The 24,307-nt window shown below is 35.3% G+C and overlaps 1 protein-coding gene across 1 annotated transcript; it reads right to left on the reverse strand.

Annotated features, from left to right (window-relative positions):
* Positions 1–2,216: 2,216 nt before the first annotated feature.
* On the reverse strand, positions 2,217–10,307 carry UBP23 (ubiquitin-specific protease 23). The gene is made up of 11 exons (XM_088207486.1): positions 9,761–10,307; positions 8,525–8,639; positions 8,102–8,212; positions 7,564–7,736; positions 7,046–7,369; positions 6,337–6,462; positions 5,106–5,681; positions 4,865–5,008; positions 4,131–4,785; positions 3,849–3,936; positions 2,217–2,766 (listed from the first exon to the last, which is right to left on the reverse strand). Exons 1-11 carry the CDS (start codon positions 10,073–10,075, stop codon positions 2,613–2,615), a joined length of 2,781 nt encoding a protein of 926 aa, XP_088063612.1. The 5' UTR covers positions 10,076–10,307; the 3' UTR covers positions 2,217–2,612.
* Positions 10,308–24,307: the final 14,000 nt, after the last annotated feature.

Below are 24,307 nucleotides of genomic sequence, written 5' to 3' on the forward strand. Positions count from 1 at the left end.
AAACTAAAATTATAAAATAAGTGTACTACAAAATTTACGAGCACAAAAGTTAGGTGCTGAGCTAACTGAGTTAATATATATATACTTTTTAATTCTTTTGAGGGTGTTTTGTATTATAATTTATTTGAATACTAAATTAAAATATTATATGACATTGAATTAAAATAATCTATTAAATTTTCGAGCTATGTGTCCCCCATGCCATGGCATATATTAAATATAGTGGGAGGCCATTTTCACAATTATATATATTCAACATTAAATATGATTAGCTAGGGAGGATTCATGTGAGAGCTCTGTCTAATGGGGCATGTACAACTTTAATTATGATGGGGAAGGTTTTTTATTTTGCTATTTTAGGTAAATTTGTAAGATTGTATATTCTGACATATTTATCTCATCTCGAATTTGAATATATTAATTATTATAGACTTAACGTTTTGATTTGATAAATTTAATATAAATAATGAGAGTCTTTATCAATTGTCGAATTTAATAAATTTTAATAGATTTATTAATAAATTATAAAAAAATTGAGGTGAAATCCCGAATTGGATCCCAAATTGACGGGTTAGTGTGAGCTTATCCATGCGGTTATGCACTCTTCGCATAGGAACCTATTTTCTGAAAGATCCTGGCTTTCGTGCTTTGGTGGATCTCTGAGATCCTTTCGACGACTTATGTTGTGTTGAAGGGATATCTATATGATCCGATCGATTGCGTAAAGCCCGCAGTAACAACGGAACCGGAAAAAGTATACAGAAAAGACAGTTCTTTTCTATTATATTAGTATTGTATTTTCTATTCTATTAGTATTAGTTAACGATCTCGGCTTAGTGAGTCCTTTCTTCCGTGATTAACCGTTGGCACTAGTTCTACATTTTGTTTCTGTGAACCAAGAAGAAAGGAGGCTCAGCGGGAAGAGGATTGTACCATAAAAGCAAGGAGGTCAACCTCTTTCAATAAATAAAATATTTCATCTTTTAATAAATTGAATAGATTTTAGTTAAAAAAAAATACGTATTGAAAAATATTATTGCGCAAATTTAATTTTGGATTATTATCGAGTTATATTAAAGAGATCAACTGTAAATTATGCATCGAACTCTTGTTTTTACATAACACGATTTAGAAAATATGTTTTCTAAACATTTTAAGGGAAACGAGACACTGTATTGCTAGAATTGCGCATATGGGTTTGTACTTGAGTTTTTTTGGTCCTAAACACTTGTTTCTATAGACTACATAATCTTAGTTATATGAAATTATTTTTCAAAATGAATTTAGAAACTTGAAAAAATATGACAAAATGATTTTATGAATTTTTTATAACTTGAGGATATGTACAAGTAGATTAATGGCTTATCGTGTGAGTTGGAAGCAAAATAGGTATGATATATGAAACTTATGATATACTCAATTAGTGGTATAATTGTCAAATTAATAGTAATTAAATCTAATAATAAAAAATAAAGGTAATCACAAAAATCAAGTGGAGTGGATGGAGCAAAATTTTGGCAAGAGGCATGATTTTTAAAGCATTTTATTTATTTATTCATTTAAAAAAAAAAAAAATAAAGTAACAATCAAATGATATATATAATAAGAAATAATACAATAGTCTGTCAGTTAAATTTTTTGTATTTTATTTAAAAATTACGTATTTAAATGTTATTTAAAACACAGATCTTATCGTTTTGTAATTGTATTATAAAATATTAATTGACGGCTTATAATATTTAATTTATTAGAACAAAAAACTCATAAGTGTATAGTGGGATTAGACAATCAAATTGACTTAAGTTTTGATAACTTATTTTTTTTTTAGACGAAAAAAAATATTTCGTATTAAATATATTCATTCAATTAAGATAATTACAATTTTTTTATTAAAAAATTACCGAGTCCAATTTTTTTTTTTTTTTAAAAAAAATTAATATAAGTTTTTATTAAATGTAACAAAAGTACAATATAAATGAAATAAAAGTTTCAATTTTAAGAAAATATTTTTAATTCTAAATTAATTTAATATCCAATTCAAGTTTAATGTTTTTTTTTATATGCTTTGATATAAATAAATGTAATTGTAGTTAAATTCTCTTGAGAAAATTATTAAATTCTAGAAATTATAATATATACAAAATAAATATAACACAATACCAATATTGTGTAAAGATCTCAATAAAATCACAAATGGTGATTTAGACACAAGGGAATTAGGAAGCAAGTTCCTTCAATTAATCCAGCAAAAAATAGAATCCACAAGAAACACGAACAAAACGGTGCGTATCAATCAATAAATGGAACTGAAGGGCGAAAAGGCAACAAAGAGACTGACAAGACGACGTGAAAACTTTCTAGCTTCTTCAGTTTTTTCCACAACATAAATACTCCCACCTGAAAGAAAGAAGCCAATACAACGACGCCCCTTTGACAATGGTTTATCTATTACTAATCCCAGTAGACAGAACCAAAAAAAAAAAATTAAGACAAACCGAGGAAGATTGTTTCGACCTTTTCAGTTTGTTCTAACGTGATTCTCAGCTCAACACAATACCCGAACTATGAAACGTACACAAGAGCAGGGTATAATGAGATGTGTTTTGCTTTGTTCATATCCTGAATGGTATGTTTCCGTTGCTTATCTTTGTCTTTTTGAATTGTTGCGATTTCTTGACCGATAGTTCTTGGAAAGGATTACGCCCACCAAAACTGAATGTATGTTGCCTCACCTTCTTTCTCTTCCCCCGGTCATATTCTTCATCCCTACATACAATTGAAATATGGGTAAGTAAGCCAGATAAGTAAGAAGCATTTTTTGATAGATCTTAATTTTATCACTAAAAGCTGTTCTTGAACCTAGACCAGTTCTAAGTGTTAAACGGGTTTTAAACTATAACCAGTTCTCTTAGAAACTAAAACAGATAGAAATGGATTGATTTATTATTTATATATTAACAAGCTCCTTCATGCACGATCCTCTGTGTGCAATCTGCTAAACTAAAATCATGAGAATAGGGTATTGTCACTTCCCTACCTTGTATGCTGGAGTTTGATTAATAGAAACAGACAAAACTCAGGATTAACTCTAGATCTCCCATTGATATCATGTTAAACAATGTAGTGTGCCCAGCTTTTTCGAAATTTTAAATAATCAAAACGAGCCTAATCTATTTTTAGACATTAACAGGACTGAGGTTATCTGTAGCTTGTTTGGTTTGGGCAGATAGCCAGTACCCATCTGGATCTTTTGTTCTATTCCCTATCTACCAAATTCTTTTTCCATTCCAACCCTTTTCCCCTAATCCCAGACTAACTTAGCACCTGACCAAATGCAGGGAAGAGACAATCAGTTGGGAATTGGTTAGTTTATCCACTAAGTCATACACCATGCTCTATCTCCCATAGACTTCACAACTATGCCCAGGAAATGTAAGTGCCAAGTGTCACGAGCCCTTCTAGACTCTAGACTCTACTAGTCAGTAAAGGAAACACGTGGGTCCAGCTGCTTCAGCATGGACAACCTCTATCAAATATCTGGAAACATAAATGAACAGCCTTTGCCTTTAAAAGAAAGAAAAACACTACAGACAAGAGCCAAGGCCAGGCTGAATCTTGTCATGCAGCTTCTTGAGATGAAACTTATATTTCAATTTCCTTTTTAATAAGAATAAGAACTCAGATTCGTGTCTGGGCTTGAGCTTTATAGGTTCCTTGACCGGACAAGCAAAGATCTACATTATCTGTCATGATAGAGCTCACCCTAATGCACCACAAACACAATACACCTGAAAACCGACAACCAACACATAACATGGACAGGGAAAATTTTCAAAATTTAAACGCACCATTCATCCAGTACATAACCAATGTTGACATTCTCACTCTTAGATTCTGCAATTTTAGGAGGCAAATCTCCATCGTCCCAAGGTGCAACTGCGATAACCAAAATAAGACCAAAGAATGATATTTAGTAAGCCAACTTGAAGAATATTCTTACAAGGTTAAATTAATACATACTAATTGATCTTAAACTGTCAACTAGCCCTGAGAATATTCAAGAGATATAAAAAGCAAAATTCCATAAGCACCGCACACAAATAATGACAGACAATTACTTGAGTACATACCAACAGTCTCCTCCAGACCTCGGGTAAGAACTTGCAGCATTGCATCCTGTGATGTGCCTTTCTTGCTTGAAAAATCAAGTTCGCTTGTGTCATGCCGGCTGCCTTCAGAGACTAAGCCAAAATTCTTTTCTGACTGCTGATGAGTCAGAAGTTCAGAACCACTGTGACAAATTCTCTCCCTGAATTCTCGAACTGTATCATCCATCAATGAATTACAATTAGATTTTCTTTCACCAATTGGAGTACCATCATGATCCACTTTCCTCCGCGAGCGAGTTGAACCCACAGAAACTGTCCCAGATGTCCCAGCAGTAGATGGTCCCAGATCTGATGAATAACTATTTTGTTCCAACAAGAGTTCTTCACCAGCTTTCTTAATGTCCAAGGTGCGTGTTTTGCTCCTTTTATGTTTCCTCTTCTTCCGTAAGCCTAAGGAAGCTAAGAAAAATTTTAAGCCAATTTGCATGTTCCTGACTTGACACTTCAGGAGCTTCTTTGACCTTCTGTTGACAATACAATCAGAAGATTTTCTTTCTCCATTAATCATGCCCACTTGGGGTGGAAAAGCAACCAACTCATGCACCATTTTTTCAGCATTATCACGGTTCTCATTACTCAGTAAACTACCAGCAGCCTGAACAGAAGTAGTTCCTACCTGGGAGTTAAATGGAAACATGTTAAATCACAAAAAAGCCATGGCCAACCAAGTCAAAAAAGGTTGTGCGTACAATCACCTGACTATTTTCATAACTTGGCTTATTTGGAGAAGGCAGATTGATTTTTCCAAAACCACCTCCAGCAGATGGAATGCTCCCTTCCAGTTTGTTATCAGCAACAGGTGTTACATTTGCAATCCCGACATTTGAAACAGGATTAATCTTTAGATGCCAAAAGAGTTGAAAGTTAGAAAGATACCACAAAGATGAGAAAAACGACAATAAAGTAACCCATGCTGGAAAAGAAACATTCACTTACCCTCTGTGAGGTACCATTTTGAACTGTTGCAGTAACTGAGATGTTTGAACTGTTGCAGTTTGGTGATACAGTGACTGGGATTTGAAAATTTTTCCTGGAATTACCATCTTCATTACATTTGCGCATTTTGGCACCAGCAGCTGTGTTAAGATTAATTGTATTGGCATTGTTGTTCAAACATGGAGCTAATGATTGCAAAATTCCCAGATCGGGTTTCAGAACAGAAGGTACTTCTGACGGACCATTGGATAATGGTGCAACTAAAGTAGTTTCTGCCGCAGGGTACTCTTTTGGCTGTGAGAATTTTGCATGCATCTGACTGTTAGTGGCATTTTTCATAACCACAGTAGCAGAAGATTCTGCCCCGCCCAATTTACTCTCTACGGAACCATTGGGCACCTGTCCCTTTGAATTTTGGGGGATGGGAGATGGTTTATTCACTGTAACTTTTGCTTTCAAGTCCTCTTTTTGAAGAATATCAATTGGCTTTTTGGGAACAACATTTTTCCTGTCACGCACATAAAACAACATATAGGCCTTCTGCTCTAAAACAGTCCTCTCACTAACTTGGACAACCTGTTAAATCAAATCAGAACAGGTAATCAAAAAATCAGCTTTAAAAAAAATGAAGAGTGATTAACAATCTTGGCCTCATGTTTCAGCAACCACAACTTGCTGCAAAATATGAAACAAATACACTCTAAATTACAGGAAGTCTAAAATAAAACCATGAACAAACAAATACTCATTCAAAAAGTTTCCATATTTTAGGTTACCCCGCAAGGGCAACCAATTCCATATAGCTTGCAAATATGGCTAGGGATTGTCAACTTACGGTTAGACTCCCTACAAAGTCCCACTTTCACATACCAAACTATGAAAGAAACTAATTAAGAATATCAACAGTTGCCAGGAATTTAAATTCACTAACACTTGGAAATAGCAAAAGTTAAAATGAACCATCAAGGTCAACAACCTGAACTCAGACAAGAAGAAAACGAGTAGGAGGCAGGAAGGACTACATACTACTATTCAACTTTTTAATACTGCAATTGCTTGGACTCCAAAAGGAATCCTCTCAAATATAAAGTAATAACTCCCTTAAAAATCTTTTTCTTCTGATTTGTCATTGAAACAGATACAGATACAGGTCCTTCTCTGAAATACGGAACCAAACAAGATTTACAAAAACTATAACCAAATAAGAAAAGCTAAAAGTTATTTCAAGTACCCGATTGTCATCTAGGGAGTACCACATGCCGCTTGATGTGCGAACAAAGCAGTAATAATGGCCAGAATGGATGCTCCAACCATAATGAACTAGAACACCGTAAAGGGTGTACTTCAAATCTCCTTCCTGCCAATAATAAGGAAGTTAATATACATGAAAAATGAAAAAGCACAAAATGAATGTTGCCAGAAACTAGAACAGTTCACACAATCCAAAGACATGAACTGGGGTAAGAGAAGTTCAGCAGCATAAAGTGATAGTTGATTCATGGGACTAATAATCCTTCACCCCAGACTGATACAATTATGAAAGCAATTACATGCATAAACCTTTATGTTTTGTGTTTTGAGGTAGACATTTCTCTTTGACACTGCTCCATTGCTATTGACCTCCAGCTAGGCCCAGCATATTTCAAGCAATTAGCTATTTCACTTTTAGCAATTTTTCTCATGATTATTCAACTTTTACAGGGTCCAAATCATTTTCCAAACACATCTTTTCACTTGCAACTCTAAACTGCATTCTCACTCTCAATCAAAAGAATAATTAAATTGAGATCTTTACAAATTGAAGATTTTACTAAAAGATGTCATGAAAAGAAATCAGTAGCCAAAACATTTTTCACTTCTAGTTAAACTTTAAATTGTGAGTAAAACACCTCAAGCTCAAGATAACAAGTATAGCATAGAAAAGTAAGAAATTTACTCACATAGGAACCACTGACAAAAGGTTTCATGTCTAAGGTAGTACCAAACTGAACTTTCTTGTCAATCTTTCCAGGATCATGTGCACGAAATCGCTTAAGATGGATGTTAAGCACATGAGGTGCCTTGTAAACAGTTAGCTGTTTGAGAGCTCTCACTTTCTGGTTGCACTTTTCACATTTGTATTCCTTACCACCACCATCTAACAGCTCCGCAGCAGTGAAATTTGCAAATGCTTTATATAAGGAGTCCGCCTTTACAATATCAAGACTTAAATCCAGAAAGGGATCAAACGTGTTGGAACAATGACTGCATTGCTGACATTTCACCTGAAAGAAAAAGAAAACAAATAACCATGAACAATGTATAAGCAACATTCTTTGACAAATTGGAAGAGCATTTTTTAGCATCAATGTAGCTTAAACTCTTTGATGCATTAATTTAACATACGAGAAAACATTAAAAGATCTAGAATAATAAATATTTGAAACTTCATTCAACCAACAGATGGAAATAACATTACCTGACTACGGAGACGACCACCAAAAATCTTGTGTACCAAGCTCTTCTCATAAGCACTCGCAGATTCACTTGGCACACCTGAAGGTAAGCAGCATTTATGCATTGATTCCAGCAAGTTGACCATGTATTCATGGGCATCCTCCTGTCTCGCATTTCGGAAATTACGAGATATGCCTAATTGTGTTAAGAATCACGAGTTCCAAGATATGTTCAATAAAAAGACAATGCATTTTCCACAGAAGATTAGGACTATGTTTTCAACAGACTTCCACCAAAAAAAGGGGTGAATTCCTTTGCTAATAAATTTTTTTATCAAAATTCTAAACACAAAGAAAAAAGCAGATTGTGGAAAGAATTTCACAATTTTGGGGATTGTTTGTTCCAAACAGTGTCGGGATTGACCATCTTAACCCTCATACATACTGAACCTCAGAATCCACCTTCCAGTAAAATCCCAAAATGTAAAATTTATAATTGCATCATGAAAATGAGAAACTTCACGCAATCAAAGTAAACCATACAGATCTTCAAAAGGATACACCGCAAGTTGGAGACCAGATCTTTTGGAGCTAAAATTCTTCCAGTTGCTTGTAGAGCTCGGCTAACATGTTTCTGGATGGCACATAACGCACAAAATCCAGCAATATGGCCTTCATTCACCATTTAAACCAGGTAATTAGAACTGAAACACCATAAGTATAACTCACTAGAAACTAGATGATTATTAAAGTATGAATAAATAATATTTTCATATTTTAATAGGAACCATTGATCCGCAGGAGATCACTATCCTAAGCTACTCGACATATGTATATATCAGGAAGAGCAAACCAATGACACTACTAAATTTTTATTAAAAAGGATGTCTGCATTTCTGCAAAACGGTGGTATAAAGTTTCATACTATGCTTGAGATGTAAACTATTGCAGATTTCATGAAGACAGAAAGCTAGTGGCACTCACATGAGTTTCGATGCTTGCCACTTTGCAGGTAAGCAGCTAATGGCTCAGTGTAGGTTAGACACTGCAACACTGAATTAAGAAAACATGTGTTCCCAAGATTTTCCAGACTCGCTCCCTGTAAATCATTCATGCCATCCTTCTAGTTAGGTTACTGGCTAAGCTATCCCCCTTTTTAAAGAGTGCTAAAAACAACCAAATCGACCATGCTGTTTTTTAATAATTCAAAACCAAAATATCCAACTTACTTGTTCATTATTTCCAAAAAGAACATCTTAATGCAAATTAAATAAAAGACGGCAAACACTGGAGAGCTCTCAGAACACTAACAATGCAAATTAAATAAAAAAAATGGCAACTGAGATTAACAATTAAACAAAAAAATAAAATAAAAGAACTAGATGATGAAGTATCAACAACATGCTATACAGCACACTAACTATGGAAATTGGAACAGAAGATCCATGGACTGAAAAAAAAAACATTGGAAAAAGACAAAAATATGCAGAAAGTGTGTCAAAAAGTTATAGTTGACCCAAAAAGAGAGAGAAGGCACAATTGAATAACCAAAAGAAAGCATATTAAATTTCTTTTTAAATAAAGGATTAACAAAGTTTGAACTTTCTGTTCAACTCAATGTTGCACTTATCAGAATGGTGGCAAAAACTTCATACAATCTTGAAGTGCATTTGAGATGCGAAATTGAACTAAAACATCAAATATTGATTGAAAAAAGAAAGAAATAATAATGCTGTGTTACGCAGTAGTAAAATCAACTTTCAGAGTAAAATCGGAAGCAATTAGGACCCTTCAGAATAGAGGGAAATTTACATTCAAAAGCTCTACTGCCGCAGAGGAAAAAAACTGTTTAACTCAAAACCGAAACAAGAAATAAAAATAAAGGGTCAAATAAGTTTATCCCAAAATAACTCAAGCATTTAAGAGTTATCTTGGCAGCATGTAATTCACTTATAAAATTCCAAACCTAACTCATGGATCAAGTTAAACAGTATAAAAGAAAGTAGCCCAAAAACTTGGTTACCGTAAGCTTGTATGAAGTAAATAAAATAAGCACAGACAAACAGACGCACAAGTAAAAATTTTCTCGCAAAACTCAAACTAACTTGAGCTAAACCAAGAAAATAATGGTTCTCTGCACTGCCAAAATAAAATATGACAGGGAATAATCATAATCAATTGAACTATATAATTAATTCACACCGATTGAAAGGCACTCACTATCTTGCGCACAGTAATCCCGAAACTAAGTTCCGGATCGAAGCCACTGTCGAACAAATCCGACACGTCCGGTTTCTTCCCTCCCATGGCCGATTGTCCTATGCCCGACACGTGATTCCTAACATCGGAGCTGGGGTTTAGGGTCTCAATCCGAAAATCCGCAGAACCATTAACCAACGGATTGAAGGTTTTCGTAGCCGGCTGAAACTTGATCTTTCTATGCAATAAGGAAGAAGCAGAAGAAGATGACCCGTTTTCTCGATCCAAATCCATCTGCGTCCTGATTTCTGTACTGCTGCTCGTAACTGCATCCATTAACCTGTTCTTTCCTCTCGAAACAAATTAAAAATAAAACAATCGCGTCTGTTCTGGTTGCTCTTCGTGTTTATCTAACAATAATCTGCCTCTTCGTCTCTATAAAGAGCTCCTTCCGTGTTCTGTTCTCCACAAGCAGAGAGCTCTATTTCGGCTTTCTGCGACAAAAAGAAGGAGAAGCGAAGCAGAGGCTAGCTATTAAACCCTACTCCGTTACAAAGCCCCCCGACAACAATCGCTCACTTTTTTTTTTATATTATTTTTAAAATTTCCGGGGTACGATTGACTACGGTGAGCCATTCCGCACTCGATTGGACTTCCCATTCGTTAGACGTTAGCGAACGTTGGAGAGACGGCGATTGGTTGGAAGCAATAGCCAATATATTTTTGCCACGTGTAATAACGAATATGCGTTGGCGCCTTTAAAATAACGGATTTGTCTTTTTTGATGACGTGGAGAGATGATTGGGTGTTTGTCTTCCTAGAATATTGTTGTCTTTCTTCGTGTTGTTTTTCAGCACGTGGGAATAGCAGACGCGGTGTGAATCGACGGTCAGGATAAATTCATGAGGCCCCCAAACTAAATCTGAACCACTAGATTTTTCCATTTTGAAATATAGGCAGAAAATAATTTCTACGCAAAAAAATATAATTTTTATTTGATATATATTGTTATATTTTATTTGGAATTTCGTATAAATTGCCGAATTATTTTCAAGTACATAAATTATTTTTTTCCCATTTTTAAATAAAACATTTTCTTTTTATTTTATTTTATTTTTAACGAATTTTGAGAGAAATCAATTTAATTGTTAACTTATTAAATTAATTAAAAATTTAATTAAAATCAAATTTAAAAATATAATTATGGGAATTAATTAAGTAAATCATCATAATTATGAAATATTTTCATAATTACCCGATGCAATAAATAATTGCAAAAACGTACGGTATAACAACGTAAATGTGTTTATTAATTTATTTTACTCGGTCCATATTATTTTTTATATTTAATATCATCCATTTTTTTACCTAGAAAATCTTATATTTATAAGATTTGATTAAATATATTATCATTTAAATATATTATGTTATTATTTTAATTATTATTTCATCACATTATTAAAAAATTACTTTTTTATCACTGATTTTTCACGTCCCATTAATTAATTATAATAAAAAAATAAAATATTTTACATAATTAAAAATAGAAAAAAAAATCCCTATATTAAATAAAAAATAAAACATAATAATTTTTCTGATAGTAATACCTACATAGAATAATAAGTTTGATAATATTTTTTTTTCATTAAATAAAAAATGAAAAGTTACAAGGCTAAAATACAACAAAATCAAACTAAATTATATATACATATATATATATATAGTTCAAACCGGTGATGGGTTTTTATGGGTTTTTATGGGCTTTTCTAAAATATATAGATATACTCTTCTTCGCCCATTAAATCTTCAACCTTCAGCTTCCATAGTTGCCAAGCCCAAGCTCCTTAACTATAAGAACTTATACAGAATTTCTATTTACAAATAAGAAAGAGTGCCGAAGAGCTTCCGGCTTATAGACGTACCTTAAATACACGTAGTTTTATTAAAATTTTAATTGAAAAATTAAAGGGTGATCAAAATTCAAAAATTATTTTGGATATTACCGAAATAATTAATTATTATTGATTATATAGAAAAATATTTTTGAAAAAAATGACTAGATTAAGAGAATCATTTGATCAAGAGTGTTGTAGAGTTGGTCCGTACTGACCCGACAAAGTGAAAGAGTAATTTAAAAAAAAAATAATTATTATAATTAATTAAATTGATAATTAATAAAAATATATTTAATAATATTATTAATTTAATTAATTAGTTGAAATTACCATTTTCAATTTTAAATGTCTTATTAATTATTTTTTTAATTAAATAAATTTATGTATTATTAATTATTCGATTATGAATCCAATTGGTGGTCGACTTTTCAAAATTAATTTATAGTGGAGCATGAGATCATTACATGATATGTTTCAAATCATGTTTAGTGAAATTATTATTAGATAATTCTTATCGTTAATTATGCTCATGTTTATCTTAAAGTTGATAATTAGATAACTCTTGATACCAAAATTTATAATTATATGGTCCTTAATTAATTTCTAATTGTCTTTTCTTGATCTAATCCACTTTGTCAAAAGACAATTCGAAGAGACTTCCCAATAATTATATATATATATATATATGTACACACACATGGAGAAACATTGGTTTTATAAATTTCAACATTTTCATAGTCCCATGTATGAAACTTGAAAAATTTTTGAAGTGATTTTGTTTAAAATTAAATGAACACCATAATTAATTAAAATAATAAGGTAATATTTAAATTATTTAAAAAGGTAATTAAAAAAAATTGAAATTTTTGTCTAATTAATTAAATTAATAATAATATATTTTAAACTATTTTTTAAAGTGCTTAAATATGATTTAAACCAATTTAATTTTATTCGTTAATAAATTAAATGAAATTGGGATGTTAAAACAAATAAAAAATATTACTCATCAAATTATAACTAAAAAAATATATTAAAAATTAAATTATAATAAGCATCAAATTTCAAATATATTCAAAAAATTATTTAAGAGTTGAAAACTTATTTAATATCTATAACTAAAATAATCAAACTTTGGACGTAAATTGAAAATTAATATTTATTTAACAATATTATTTTCTTTTAAAAATACGAAAAAATATATTTAATTCAATATTTAAAAAAAATTATTGACATTTATCTACTATTTATTTAAAAAGCAAACCCACAAAAAAAAAATGAATGAGAGGAAAATAAGAAACTTCAAAAAGAAGAACAATGAAAGGCTAACTAAAAGAGGAAACAAACAAAACCATATATAAATGGTTCTTCAATTCAATTCTATCTCTTTAGTTCCAAGCTAACTTTTTGTAGATGTGGACTAGAAGCTATCTACTTCACTTTATATGTATTTTGTATGTGTGTGTGTGTGTGTCTATATATATATATATTCATGCATGCATTTATATACCATGTAATGATTTTTAGAAACCTTTGTCATTCTCTTCATTATTCTCTTGCTTTGATTGTTTGTTTGGTGAGTATTGGTTTTTTCTTGGAGTGAATTTGAAGGGAGAGAGATTTATTAAAATATGCGATTATTATTGTGTACTCTAAATTTAGTTGTAGGGTTGTATTCATCATTGAAAACCAAAATATGTTGAAAACATGTAAATAATATTATATGTTACAAATTGTATTAAAACACATGTCAGTTTGATGACTTCCGCTAGCACGATTTTAGATTTCGTGGGTATTTGAATTGTGATTTATGATTGTATGACGTGTGGTCTTGATGAGAACATAAAAAATTTGAGTGATAGATATTGAAATATTCTAATCACTTAGAAAAAATATATAATTGTTGATATTTATGTAAGAGTTCAACTCACGTAGTACCAATAACTTAATCGTTAAGCTTTACATAAAGATTTAAGTCACGTACTACCAATAAATTAAGTTTAAACTTTTGAAAAAGTTTTGATCCTAAAATTTGTTGAGCTATTACTATAATTGTTGAACTAATAGTGATTAGGTTTAAGATATCACAAAATAATCGAACTACAATAATTGTAATACCCTGCACGGAATTTGATCCGGGATTAATTTTAACATTAAAAAATATATAAAAACTTAAAAATTAATATAATATATAATTATGAAAAATAGGTTGAAGATAAAATTAAAAATAAGTTTAAAAAAATGGGTAAAAATTTGGGTTCAAATGGTGTTTTTGAAAGAAAAATAGAAAACTAGGGGTCAGAACGCAATTAAAAAAAATTTTATCATGTAGGACTGCCCAATCAGCAGTCTCGATGAACTGGAGCACGCCGCGTGGCAAGACATGCTGACTCGGTGCCACGCTGGAGGCCACGCTAGCGATCCGCTGCCCCGCGATTGGACGACCCGGAAGTGTTCTCGCGCACGTGGACGATTCGGATTCATTCTCTCCTCAAGCGCGATCGGACGATCGCGATTAAATGCAGTGAACGGTCCAGATTTGTTCCCTCTTTAAATGCGATCGGACGATTTAGATTAAATTACAATGAACGGTATAAATTTATTTTCTCTTAAATATGATCGGACGGTCAAGATCAAATGTGATGAATAGCCTAGATTAATGCGAGATGGATATAAATATTTTGCATCACACAAAATCTAAACCCTAGCCGCCAGCCTTCCGCCGGAGAAGAAGAACCAGTCGCCGAAGAAAGGAGCCAACCGCCGCCCACCGTGGCGCCGGAGCCACCTCCGACCACTAAAAAAGGTAAAACTTTTCCTATCCGTTTGGAATTTGATTCTGAGCACCCCCCATGGCCAAATCGAAGCAAAAGGAACAGTGGGTGAACTGAAAATCGTGGGCAAACCCCGGTGGCGGTGCTGCGGGCAAAACCCGCAACTGCCTCCGATGAGCCCCTTTTTTGTTTCTCGTTTCGTGCGATTTTTCTATCGTTGTGTTCATCGTTCTATTTTCTATAGGTTGATCGGAAAAAAAAATGCTTAACCGCGTAGGTGAGTCGACGGAGTCGCCGAAAAATTTTACCACCAGTAGATTTATGTTTTTTTATTCTTTTTCGGACCAATCGAGGCTCCATAACGTGTTTTCTCGCAGGGATTGGTATAAAACCGGTCGAAACTGACCAAAACTGGCGAAAAATGGCCATGCCGAGGCAAATCACCATCGCAGGCGGCGGTACTGCGTGCCGGAATCCCAAAATTGGCTGAAAAAATATTTTTAATACCAATTTTAGATTTTTGAGGTATTTTATGGTACATGAAGCGTGTTTTAATCTCCACATAAAAATTTAAAAAATCCAAGGACTGCCAGTAAGTGCAGTAGAAAGTTCGGTATTTCAGACATCGATTCAGGTAAGAATCATTCACCTTATTCTCTGTTATAGAATTGAAGTTTAATAATCAATAATATAGTATTTTATGTAATTTAGAAAACTTGAAAATAATTACAGGTTACTAATGGAGCCGAAACCGGTTAGTTATTTATTTGTTCTATTTAACTAATTATTGAATTTATAGTTTTAAATACACGATGATATATTGGAATGGTTGAATAGTTTAATTGTGCTTCTTTGATATATATATTGCTTGTTTTGCGTGATTTACAATTGATTTGTGAAATTGAAAATTAATATGCAAACGAAAAAATTGTTTGGTCATGTGAATTAATGAATGGTAGTCTTACTGGATATTCTGGGAGATGGTGGATGGACCAAGTATATGGGGAACCCTACCGCGAACGTTGGCTCATACTGGACGGGATATCAAGGAATAGTATTTTTGGCGCTCATACCGGACGGAGTATAGGGACAACCCGATTCACCCTCATACCGGACGAGGTATTGAGGAATGATATTTTTTACGCTTATACCAGACATGGTATGAGTACGGCCGGTTAGTTGACAATGTTGAATATTAGTTCACGCGTAGTGGGACATTCTTATGGGCCCTTAGAGATACCAGTAGATAAATGAAAAAAAAAAGTTGCACTCACTTGAATATGAGATTAGAATGTTATTTGAGTTATTGTCTCTATATGTCAGTTTTGAAAATTTCGCAACGATAAATATACGTAATAAATAGTTTTCCTTATGATAAATGAATTTACTTAAACCAATAACTCCATTAGTTGTTTTTATAATTTTTACCAATCTTCAGTTTCTGTATCGATAAGTAGAGTGATATTTTTACTAGGCTAGTATAACACCTTTCATTAACTATTTCAGATCAAGAGGACCAAGACCCAGATCTTGATCAACGAGAGAATTGTGAATAGTTCACTACCCGAACTCCTTTCAAATGTTAGTGAAGCTCGTTCTAGAATACTCAGTATATTATCTTTTATTTATCTTTTTAATTTTCGTTTGTTCTTTTAGAATGGACATTCTTGTAGTCCTATTAGACATTCTAAATTACTGTATAAGGAATGTAAACTCTAAACTTTATTATTTCGCTTCCGCATTTAATTTATGACTTTATTTTCTTTTAAGTTCTGGACTTTTATAATAATATATTTTACATTGTAAAATTGTAAACAAGTATGATGATTCCCAATTTTTGTTTGAGCTACTAGATGCCTAATACTCCATTCTCCATGAATACTTCATCTGGTGCGGAAAATATAATTTACATACTTAGGTGGAAGTTAATTATTTACCAAAAGAAATTCGAAGCTAGATAAAAATAACTTGAATAAGAATACTTATATCGTATTTGTGTATCCCAATACTAATACAAATAATAAAACACAACTTAAAACTATATCTTAATAAAATTAGATTATGTACTAAGTATTTATTCATGTAATGTATCATTTTTATTAATAATTTATTAAAAATAAATTTTTTTAAATTGCCATAAAATAAAATATAATTGTATACTTACTCTAATACCCGGCCCCGGAATTTTGTCTGGGATTAATTTTAACATTAAAAAATGTATAAAAAATTTATTTTTAAAATTAATAAATTTTAATTTAATGTAGAATTATGAAAAAAATATGTTAGGGATGAAAATGAAAATAATTTTGAAAAAAATTGTGAAAATTTGAGTTTAGATGATATTTTTGAAAGAAAAATCAGAAATTAGGTGTAACAGCCCCGGAAATTCAAAATGAAAATTATATTATAAATATTAAATGCGGAAGCGAGATCAAAATTTCGGTTAACATCCCTTACACGAAAACCAAAAACGTACTTAAAATATAAAAGATTAAACTAACTAAGAGAGAAACTCGAAAATAAAACTATGAGTATGACTACAGAGTCTCTAGGCATCCCCTTCGTCGTCCTCCTGCGGAACGGGCTCGGGAACCATGTCTTCCTGATCTGAAATGGTTAAATAAGGAGTGAGCTACACTAGCCCAGTAAGAACATCACGATATCTCACCGTCACGGAGGTAAAGGTGGGTAGAGAAACATAAAAGACCAATGGAGCATGATTTACAACAAATCCTTTTATTTATGATAAAACCTTTACCATCCACTTACCTCGGTGGAATTCATGAAACAATATAAGAAAACAATAACATTATCACAATCATGGAATAATATAAGCTGTAAAACATAGCACTTATCACGCCTTTTGTAATTCAATCATTATACAACATATCCTTTTCTCATTTACCAGCTTACTAGTATCCATGGGGGTCCATAGGGGTCCCGCTACCCGTTAACCTTTAACATTCATAATCAGTTTCCAGGGTCGTCCCCATACCCCGTCTGGTATGGGCGTCAAAACCATAAACCTCAATACCCCATCCAGTATGAGGGTGAAACGGGCCGTCCCCATACCCCGTCCGGTATGGGCGCCAAAACCATAAACCTCAATACCCCGTCCGGTATGAGGGTGAAACGGGCCGTCCCCATACCCCATCCGGTATGGGCGCCAAAACCATAAGATCTCCATACCCCGTCCGGCATGTGAGACCACAATCCCGGTAGGGTTCCCTACGGACCCGGTCCGTCCACCATCTCCCAGGATATCTAGTCAGGCTAACCCCATCATACAATTATCAGTCTACACAATCTTTCATTTTCCTTTTCCTCAATAAGCATCATCAATTCACATTTAAGAAAGCAAATCGTAATTCACGCCAAACAGACAACATACAGTATCAGTTCTTCAGTCTTTCAACCCATAAATAAATAAAATAGTAATATATGCACTCGAAACTATAAAATGAACACATCAAACCTCATAATGCATTTAAAGCTGTAAAACAGGCCAAATAACAGTAAATCATAAATCACACTAGACTCGGGCTCCATTAGCAACCTTAAGCAATTTCACACATGCGTTAATTCAAGAAGTACCGTTTTATCATTTTGAACTTTAATACCGTGATAGGAAATAGGGTGAGGGGTCCTTACTCGTTTCCGGGATCCGAATACGATTCACAGTGCGCCTACAGGCCGTCCCTAATTTTCCCTGAATTTTTCCCGGGGAACTGAAACACACCAACGGTACCTGCACGTGTTCCAAAAAATCTCAAATTAGGCTCAGGGCCCCTTTTTGGCCAATACCGCAACTCCGGCACGGTGGCTCCGCCGTGCTCCGGCGACGGCACCGCCGCTTGCGGAGGCGATTCGCCTCGGGTTGGCTGTTTTCGGCCGTTTTCGGCCGAATTCGGCCACACTCGCATCGGTCCCTGCGAGAAAACAACCCTAGGGCCCTCGGGGAGCCAAAAAATTACGGAAAACCGAAGCTTACCGGCGGCGGTGCTCTCGGGTGCGACGGCTCTCCGGTGAGGTTCGTGCTTTAGTGATTTGGCTCCGATCAATTGTGCAATGAAGGTTGGGTCTCGGTGATGATAAGCTGCAATGTATATGATTGCCGCTCGGAAATTAAGGACAGCAGAGAGAGAGCTTCTTCCGTGACAGAGATGGCCTGAGTTGCTTGGAGTCGCGCTGAAGAAAATACAGAGATGGGTGATATTTGTGTTTATGTCAATAAGTAGAGGCCAGTAATTGGTTCTGCGAGTAGAAGGGAAATAAAGAATGAGAAGAACAATTTGAGGGGATTTTTTTCTAAGTATTTTGAGAAGAGTCCATGGAGAAGATGAGCTCTCTCTCTCTTCTCGGCCTTCTCTCTCTCTCTACGCCCCTTTTGCCTCAAGGATTCCTCCTTTCTCTGTTTTCGAGTTTCGTTCTTTATAGTGGAGCGAAGCTATTTAGATCAGCATCCCCGCACTGAAGATTCTCCAAAAATCACGAAAACCCATCTCTTCCCGCTCGCGACGTGCACGTCCTTCCTTTCTTCTTCTTCTCCCGTTTTCTGCGCCACTACGCTGCTTATAGTGGAGCGAAACTGTTTAGATCAGCATCCTCGCACTGAAGATTCTCCAAAAATCACGAAAACCCATCTCTTCCCGCTCGCGACGTGCACGTCTTTGCTTCCTTCTTCTTCTTCCGTTCTCTGCGCCACCATGCTTTTTTTTTTTGCTGGATAAAATGTAACGGCCCCGGAAAATATTAAAATGAAATGAGTATTTAAATATATCAAATGCGAAAGCGAGATCAAAATTTCATTTAACATCCCTTACACGAAAAACCAAACAAACGTACTTAAAATATAAAAGGTTAAACTAACTAAGAAAGAAAACTCGAAAATAAACTATGCGTATGACTACAGAGTCTCTAGGCATCCCCTTCGTCGTCCTCCTGCGGAACGGGCTCGGGAACCATGTCTTCCTGATCTGAAATGGTTAATTAAGGAGTGAGCTACACTAGCCCAGTAAGAACATCACGATATCTCACCGTCACGGAGATAAAGGTGGGTAGAAAACCACAAAAAGACCAATGGAGCATAATTTACAATAAACTCGTTTATTAACAACAAAACCTTTTATCAATAATAAAACTTTTACCATCCACTTACCTTGGTGGAATTTATGAAAAACAATATGAGAAAAACAATAACATTATCATAATCATTGAATAATCTAAGCTGTAAAACATAACACTTATCACGCCTCTTGTAATTCAATCATTGTACAACATATCTTTTTTCTCATTTACCAGCCTACTAGTATCCGTGGGGGTCCATAGGGGTTCCGCTACCCGTTAACCTTTAACATTCATAATCAGTTTCCAGGGCCGTCCCCATACCCCGTCCGGTATGGGCGCCAAAACCATGAACCTCAATACCCCGTCCGGTATGAGGGTGAAACGGGCCGTCCCCATACCCCGTCCGGTATGGGCGCCAAAACCATAAACCTCAATACCCCGTCCGGTATGAGGGTGAAACGGGCCGTCCCCATACCCCGTCCGGTATGGGCGCCAAAACCATAAGATCTCCATACCCCGTCCGACATGTGAGACCACAATCCCGGTAGGGTTCCCTACGGACCCGGTCCGTCCACCATCTCCCAGGATATCTAGTCAGGCTGACCCCCATAATACAATTATCAGTCTACACAATCTTTCATTTTTCCTTTTCCTCAATCAGCATCATCAATTCACATTTAAACAAGCAAATCGTAATTCATACCAAACAGACAACATACAGTATCAGTTTTTCAGTCATTCAACCCATAATTAATAAAAACGTAGTGCATGCACACAAATCTGTAAAATGAACACATCAAACCTCATTTTGCATTTAAAGCTGTAAACAGGCCAAATAACAGTAAATCATCAATCACACTAGACTCGGGCTCCATTAGCAACCTTAAGCAATTTCACACATGCGTTAATTCAAGAAATACTGTTTTATCATTTTGAACTTTAATACCGTGATAGGAAATAGGGTGAGGGGTCCTTACTTGTTTTCGGGATCCGAATACGATTCACAGTGCGCCTGCAGGCTGTCCCTAATTTTCCCCTGAATTTTTCCCGAGGAACTGAAACACGCTAACAGTACCTGCACGGGTTCCAAAAAAATTCCAAATTAGGCCCAGGGCCTCTTTCGGCCCAAATCGCAACTCCGGCACGGCGGCTCCGCCGTGCTCCGGCGACGGCGCCGCCGCTGGCGGCGGCGAGTCGCCTCGGGTTGACTGTTTTCGGCCGCTTTTGGCCGAATTCGGCCACACTCGCATTGGTCCTTGTCAGAAAACAACCCTAGGGCCCTCGGGGGGCCAAAAAATCACGGAAAAACGGAGCTTACCGGCGGCGGCGCTCTCGGGTACGGCGACTCTCCGGCGAAGTTCGTGTTTTGGTGATTTGGCTTCGGTCAACCTGTAGAGAAAAGAATGGTGATCACGGTGATATAAAAATTGCATCGAACGGAGGCCGGGAAGGGCCTCGTCGGAGGCAAAAACCGAGAGGGGGCGCGGCGGTGCCGCTGGGCTTCGGCCGCGTATTCCGGCCGTTTGGCCGGGATTTCGGCTTCGATTTGGCCATAGGAGGAATCAGTGGGGAAAAACGAGTCGGGGGTATGAAATTTACCTCGATCGGCGGTCGGAAATTTCCCCGGTGCGGCGGCGAGTGGCGGCGGGTGGCGGCGGTCGGCCCCTGGTTCGTCTTCTCCGGCGAGCGGCTGGCGGCTAGGGTTTGTGGTCTGGTGTGGAGGTTCTATTTATAACCCCTTGCCTTTTGATCACAGCCGTTCATTTTGTTTTAATCTGGGCCGTTCGTTTTTGATTGAATCTGGGCCGTCCGTGCGATTGAATCTGGGCCGTCCGATCGCGTGATTGATCTGGGCCGTCGGATCGCACCCACGCGGATCGCCAACGTGGCTCCTTTTGGAGTGACGCGGTCTTGCCACGTGGCAGGCCCTGGTTGGCCGGGACTGCTGACCGGGCCTGCTGGCGTGGCTGCTGACGTGGCCGCCCTTTCTTTTTTTTTTTTTTTTTTTTTTTTTTCTCCTCCTTTTCGGGTGCTACATAAAAAAAAAAAATTAATGAGGTAATTACAAAAATGCCCACGTTTTGGGCGTTACATTAGGGGTCAGAATGCAAATAAAAAAAATTGTCCAGTAGGACTGCCCAGTCAATAGCTTCGACGAATCGGAGCGCACCGTGTGGTAAAGTACACTGACCTGGTACTATGTTGGTAATCTGCGTGCTCTGTGATCGGACGACCCAGAAGCGATCTTACGAGCGTGGACGGTTCGAATCTATTTCTCTCCTTAGGCGCGATCAGACGGTCGAGATCAAACGCAATGAACGGTTCAGATTTGATTCCTCATTAGGTGTGATCAAATGGTCGAGATCAAACGCGATGAATGAGCCAGATTAACGCGAGATGAGTATAAATATTTTGCATCATACTGAACCCAAACCCTAGCCGCTAGCCTCCCACCAGAGAAGAAGAACCAATTGCTTGAGAAGGGAGCTGATCGTTGATCGCCGCCTCACTGGAGCCACTTCTGATCGCCAAAAAAGGTGAAAATTCTTCTGCCCACTTGGAATTCGATTTCGAGCACCCATGTGGCCATATTGGAGCAAAACAAACGGCGGATGAGTCAAAAACCATTGGCAAACCCCGGCGAAGGCAAAACTCGCAACCTCCTTGGATGAACCCCTTCCCATTTTTTCTTTTGTGTGATTTTTTCACCGTTGTATTCACCATTCTGTTTTCTACAAGTTGACTGAAGAAAAAACTCCAGCCGCGAAGGTGAGCCTACGAAGCTGCTGCACCCAGAAAACTCAACCACTTGTAGGTTTTCGTTTTCTGATTTTTTTTAGCCAACTGAGGCCCTCTAATATATTTTTTCGTAGTGACATGTATAAAGTCAGCCAAAATCGACAAAAAATGGTCAGGCTGAGGTAAACCACTGTCGCAGGTGGTGGTGCCACTGCTGGAGCACAGTGGTGCTACCGTGTCGGAACTTCGAAATTGGCCAGAAAGAATTTTTAATACCGATTTTGGATTTTTGGAGTATTTTTAGGTACGTGAAGTGTGTTTTAATCTCCACAAAAAAATTTAGAAAACTTGGGGACTGCCAGTAGGTGCAGTAGAAAGTTCGATGTTTCGCACACCGATTTGGGTATGATCCCTCACCATTTTCTCTGTCACGAAAAATTAAGGATTAATAATTAATAATATGGTATTTTGTAAAATTTAAAAACTTTAAAAATAATTACAGGTCATTAATGGAGCCATAATCGGTTAGTTATTTATTTGTCATGTTTAACTGATTATTTAATTTTACAGCTTTAAATATATGATAATATATTAGAATAGTTAAATGATTCAGTTGTGCTTCCTTGATGCATATATGGCTTGTTTTGCATGATTTACAGCTGATTTGTGAAATTTGAAATTAATATACAAATGAAAATTGCTTGGTTATGTGAATTAATGAATTGTTGTCTTACTGAATATCCTCGGAGATGGTGGACGGACCGGGTATATAGGGAACCCTACCGTAAACGTTACCTCATATTGAACGGGGTATCGAGAGATGATATTTTTAGTGCTCATACCAAACGGGATATGGGGACACCCCGATTCACCCTCATACCTGACGGGGTATTGATAGATGATATTTTTGGCGCTCATACTACACGGGGTATGAAGATGACCTGTTATTTGACAAGTTTAGATATTAGGTTCACGTGTAGTGGGACACCCCTATGGACCCCAGGGATACCGATAAGCAAAATAAAAAAGGGAGTGTTGTTGCTCTTTCTCATTTAAATATGAGATCATAATGTTATTTGATTTATTGTATCTATAAGTCGATTTTGAAAATCTCGCAACAATAAGTATGCAATAAATAGTTTTCCTCATGATAAATGAATTTATTTAAATTAAGAGATCCATTGGTTATTTTTATGATTTTTACCAATATTCAGTTTCTGTATCGGTGAGTAATGTTATATACTTATTATGTTAGTGTAGCTCATCCCTTCTCCTATTAACCATTTCAGATCAAAAAAATCAAAATTCAGATCCTGATCAGCAGGAGAGCTGTGAGTAGGTGTCGCCCCGGATCTTATCAATAGATAGTGGAGATTAACTTTCATACAACACTTATTTACTATTTTTATATGTTATTACGTTTTTTTTATGAACCGCTGTAAAATGGATATTTCAGTAGCCTTATCAGGCATGTTAATTTATATGTAAGGAATGTAAACCCTAACGTTATTATACGTTTCTGCATTTAATTTATGATATTATTCCTATTTAAGTTCCAGGTCTTTTCACTTACTATATAAAATAATTTATTTTTTTTACAAGTAAATTAACTTATAATTATAAATTATCACATAATCAAATAGTTAATATTTTTCTCTTTTTTTTTTTTTTAAGTGTGAGTTTGAATACTAAATGTCGTACACCATTCATTATAATCTGAGTTACATTTATATTTTTTATATTATTTTTTGAATATTAACCTTTATTGTTCATTATTTACAATATAATATAACAGAAAACTATCTACTTATATATATATATATATATATATATAAGTCCTATAGATGGCACAACATCTACTCAATTGGTCATAGCAACTTAATTTAGGTTAAAAACTTGAAAGTAAACAAAAGATAAGTGAACAAACCATACATAATAAAGTTCATAAGGTATTAAATAAAAAACATAATATAAAAAAGTGTGGTTCAAAGTCCAATAAATAGAGTGCCTTGAAAGTATGAACAAATATATTAATACTAAAATAAATAATTGCAAAAAGAAATCCTACATTAGTGTAATTAGCATGTATTATGTGT

This window comes from Carica papaya, chromosome 7 (assembly GCF_054855325.1).
Source record: "Carica papaya isolate Zhongbai chromosome 7, ASM5485532v1, whole genome shotgun sequence".
NCBI classification, from domain to species: Eukaryota; Viridiplantae; Streptophyta; class Magnoliopsida; order Brassicales; family Caricaceae; genus Carica; species Carica papaya.

Excerpts from the sequence above, each read along its gene's own strand:
- UBP23 (XM_088207486.1), bottom strand. The coding sequence starts at position 10,075 with ATGGATGCAGTTACGAGCAGCAGTACAGAAATCAGGACGCAGATGGAT. Across the intron at positions 8,213-8,524 it reads TGGCAAGCATCGAAACTCAT|GCCATATTGCTGGATTTTGT; the intron begins GTGAGTGCCACT and ends TGGTGAATGAAG. Across the intron at positions 2,767-3,848 it reads GGTTATGTACTGGATGAATG|GGATGAAGAATATGACCGGG; the intron begins GTGCGTTTAAAT and ends AATTGTATGTAG.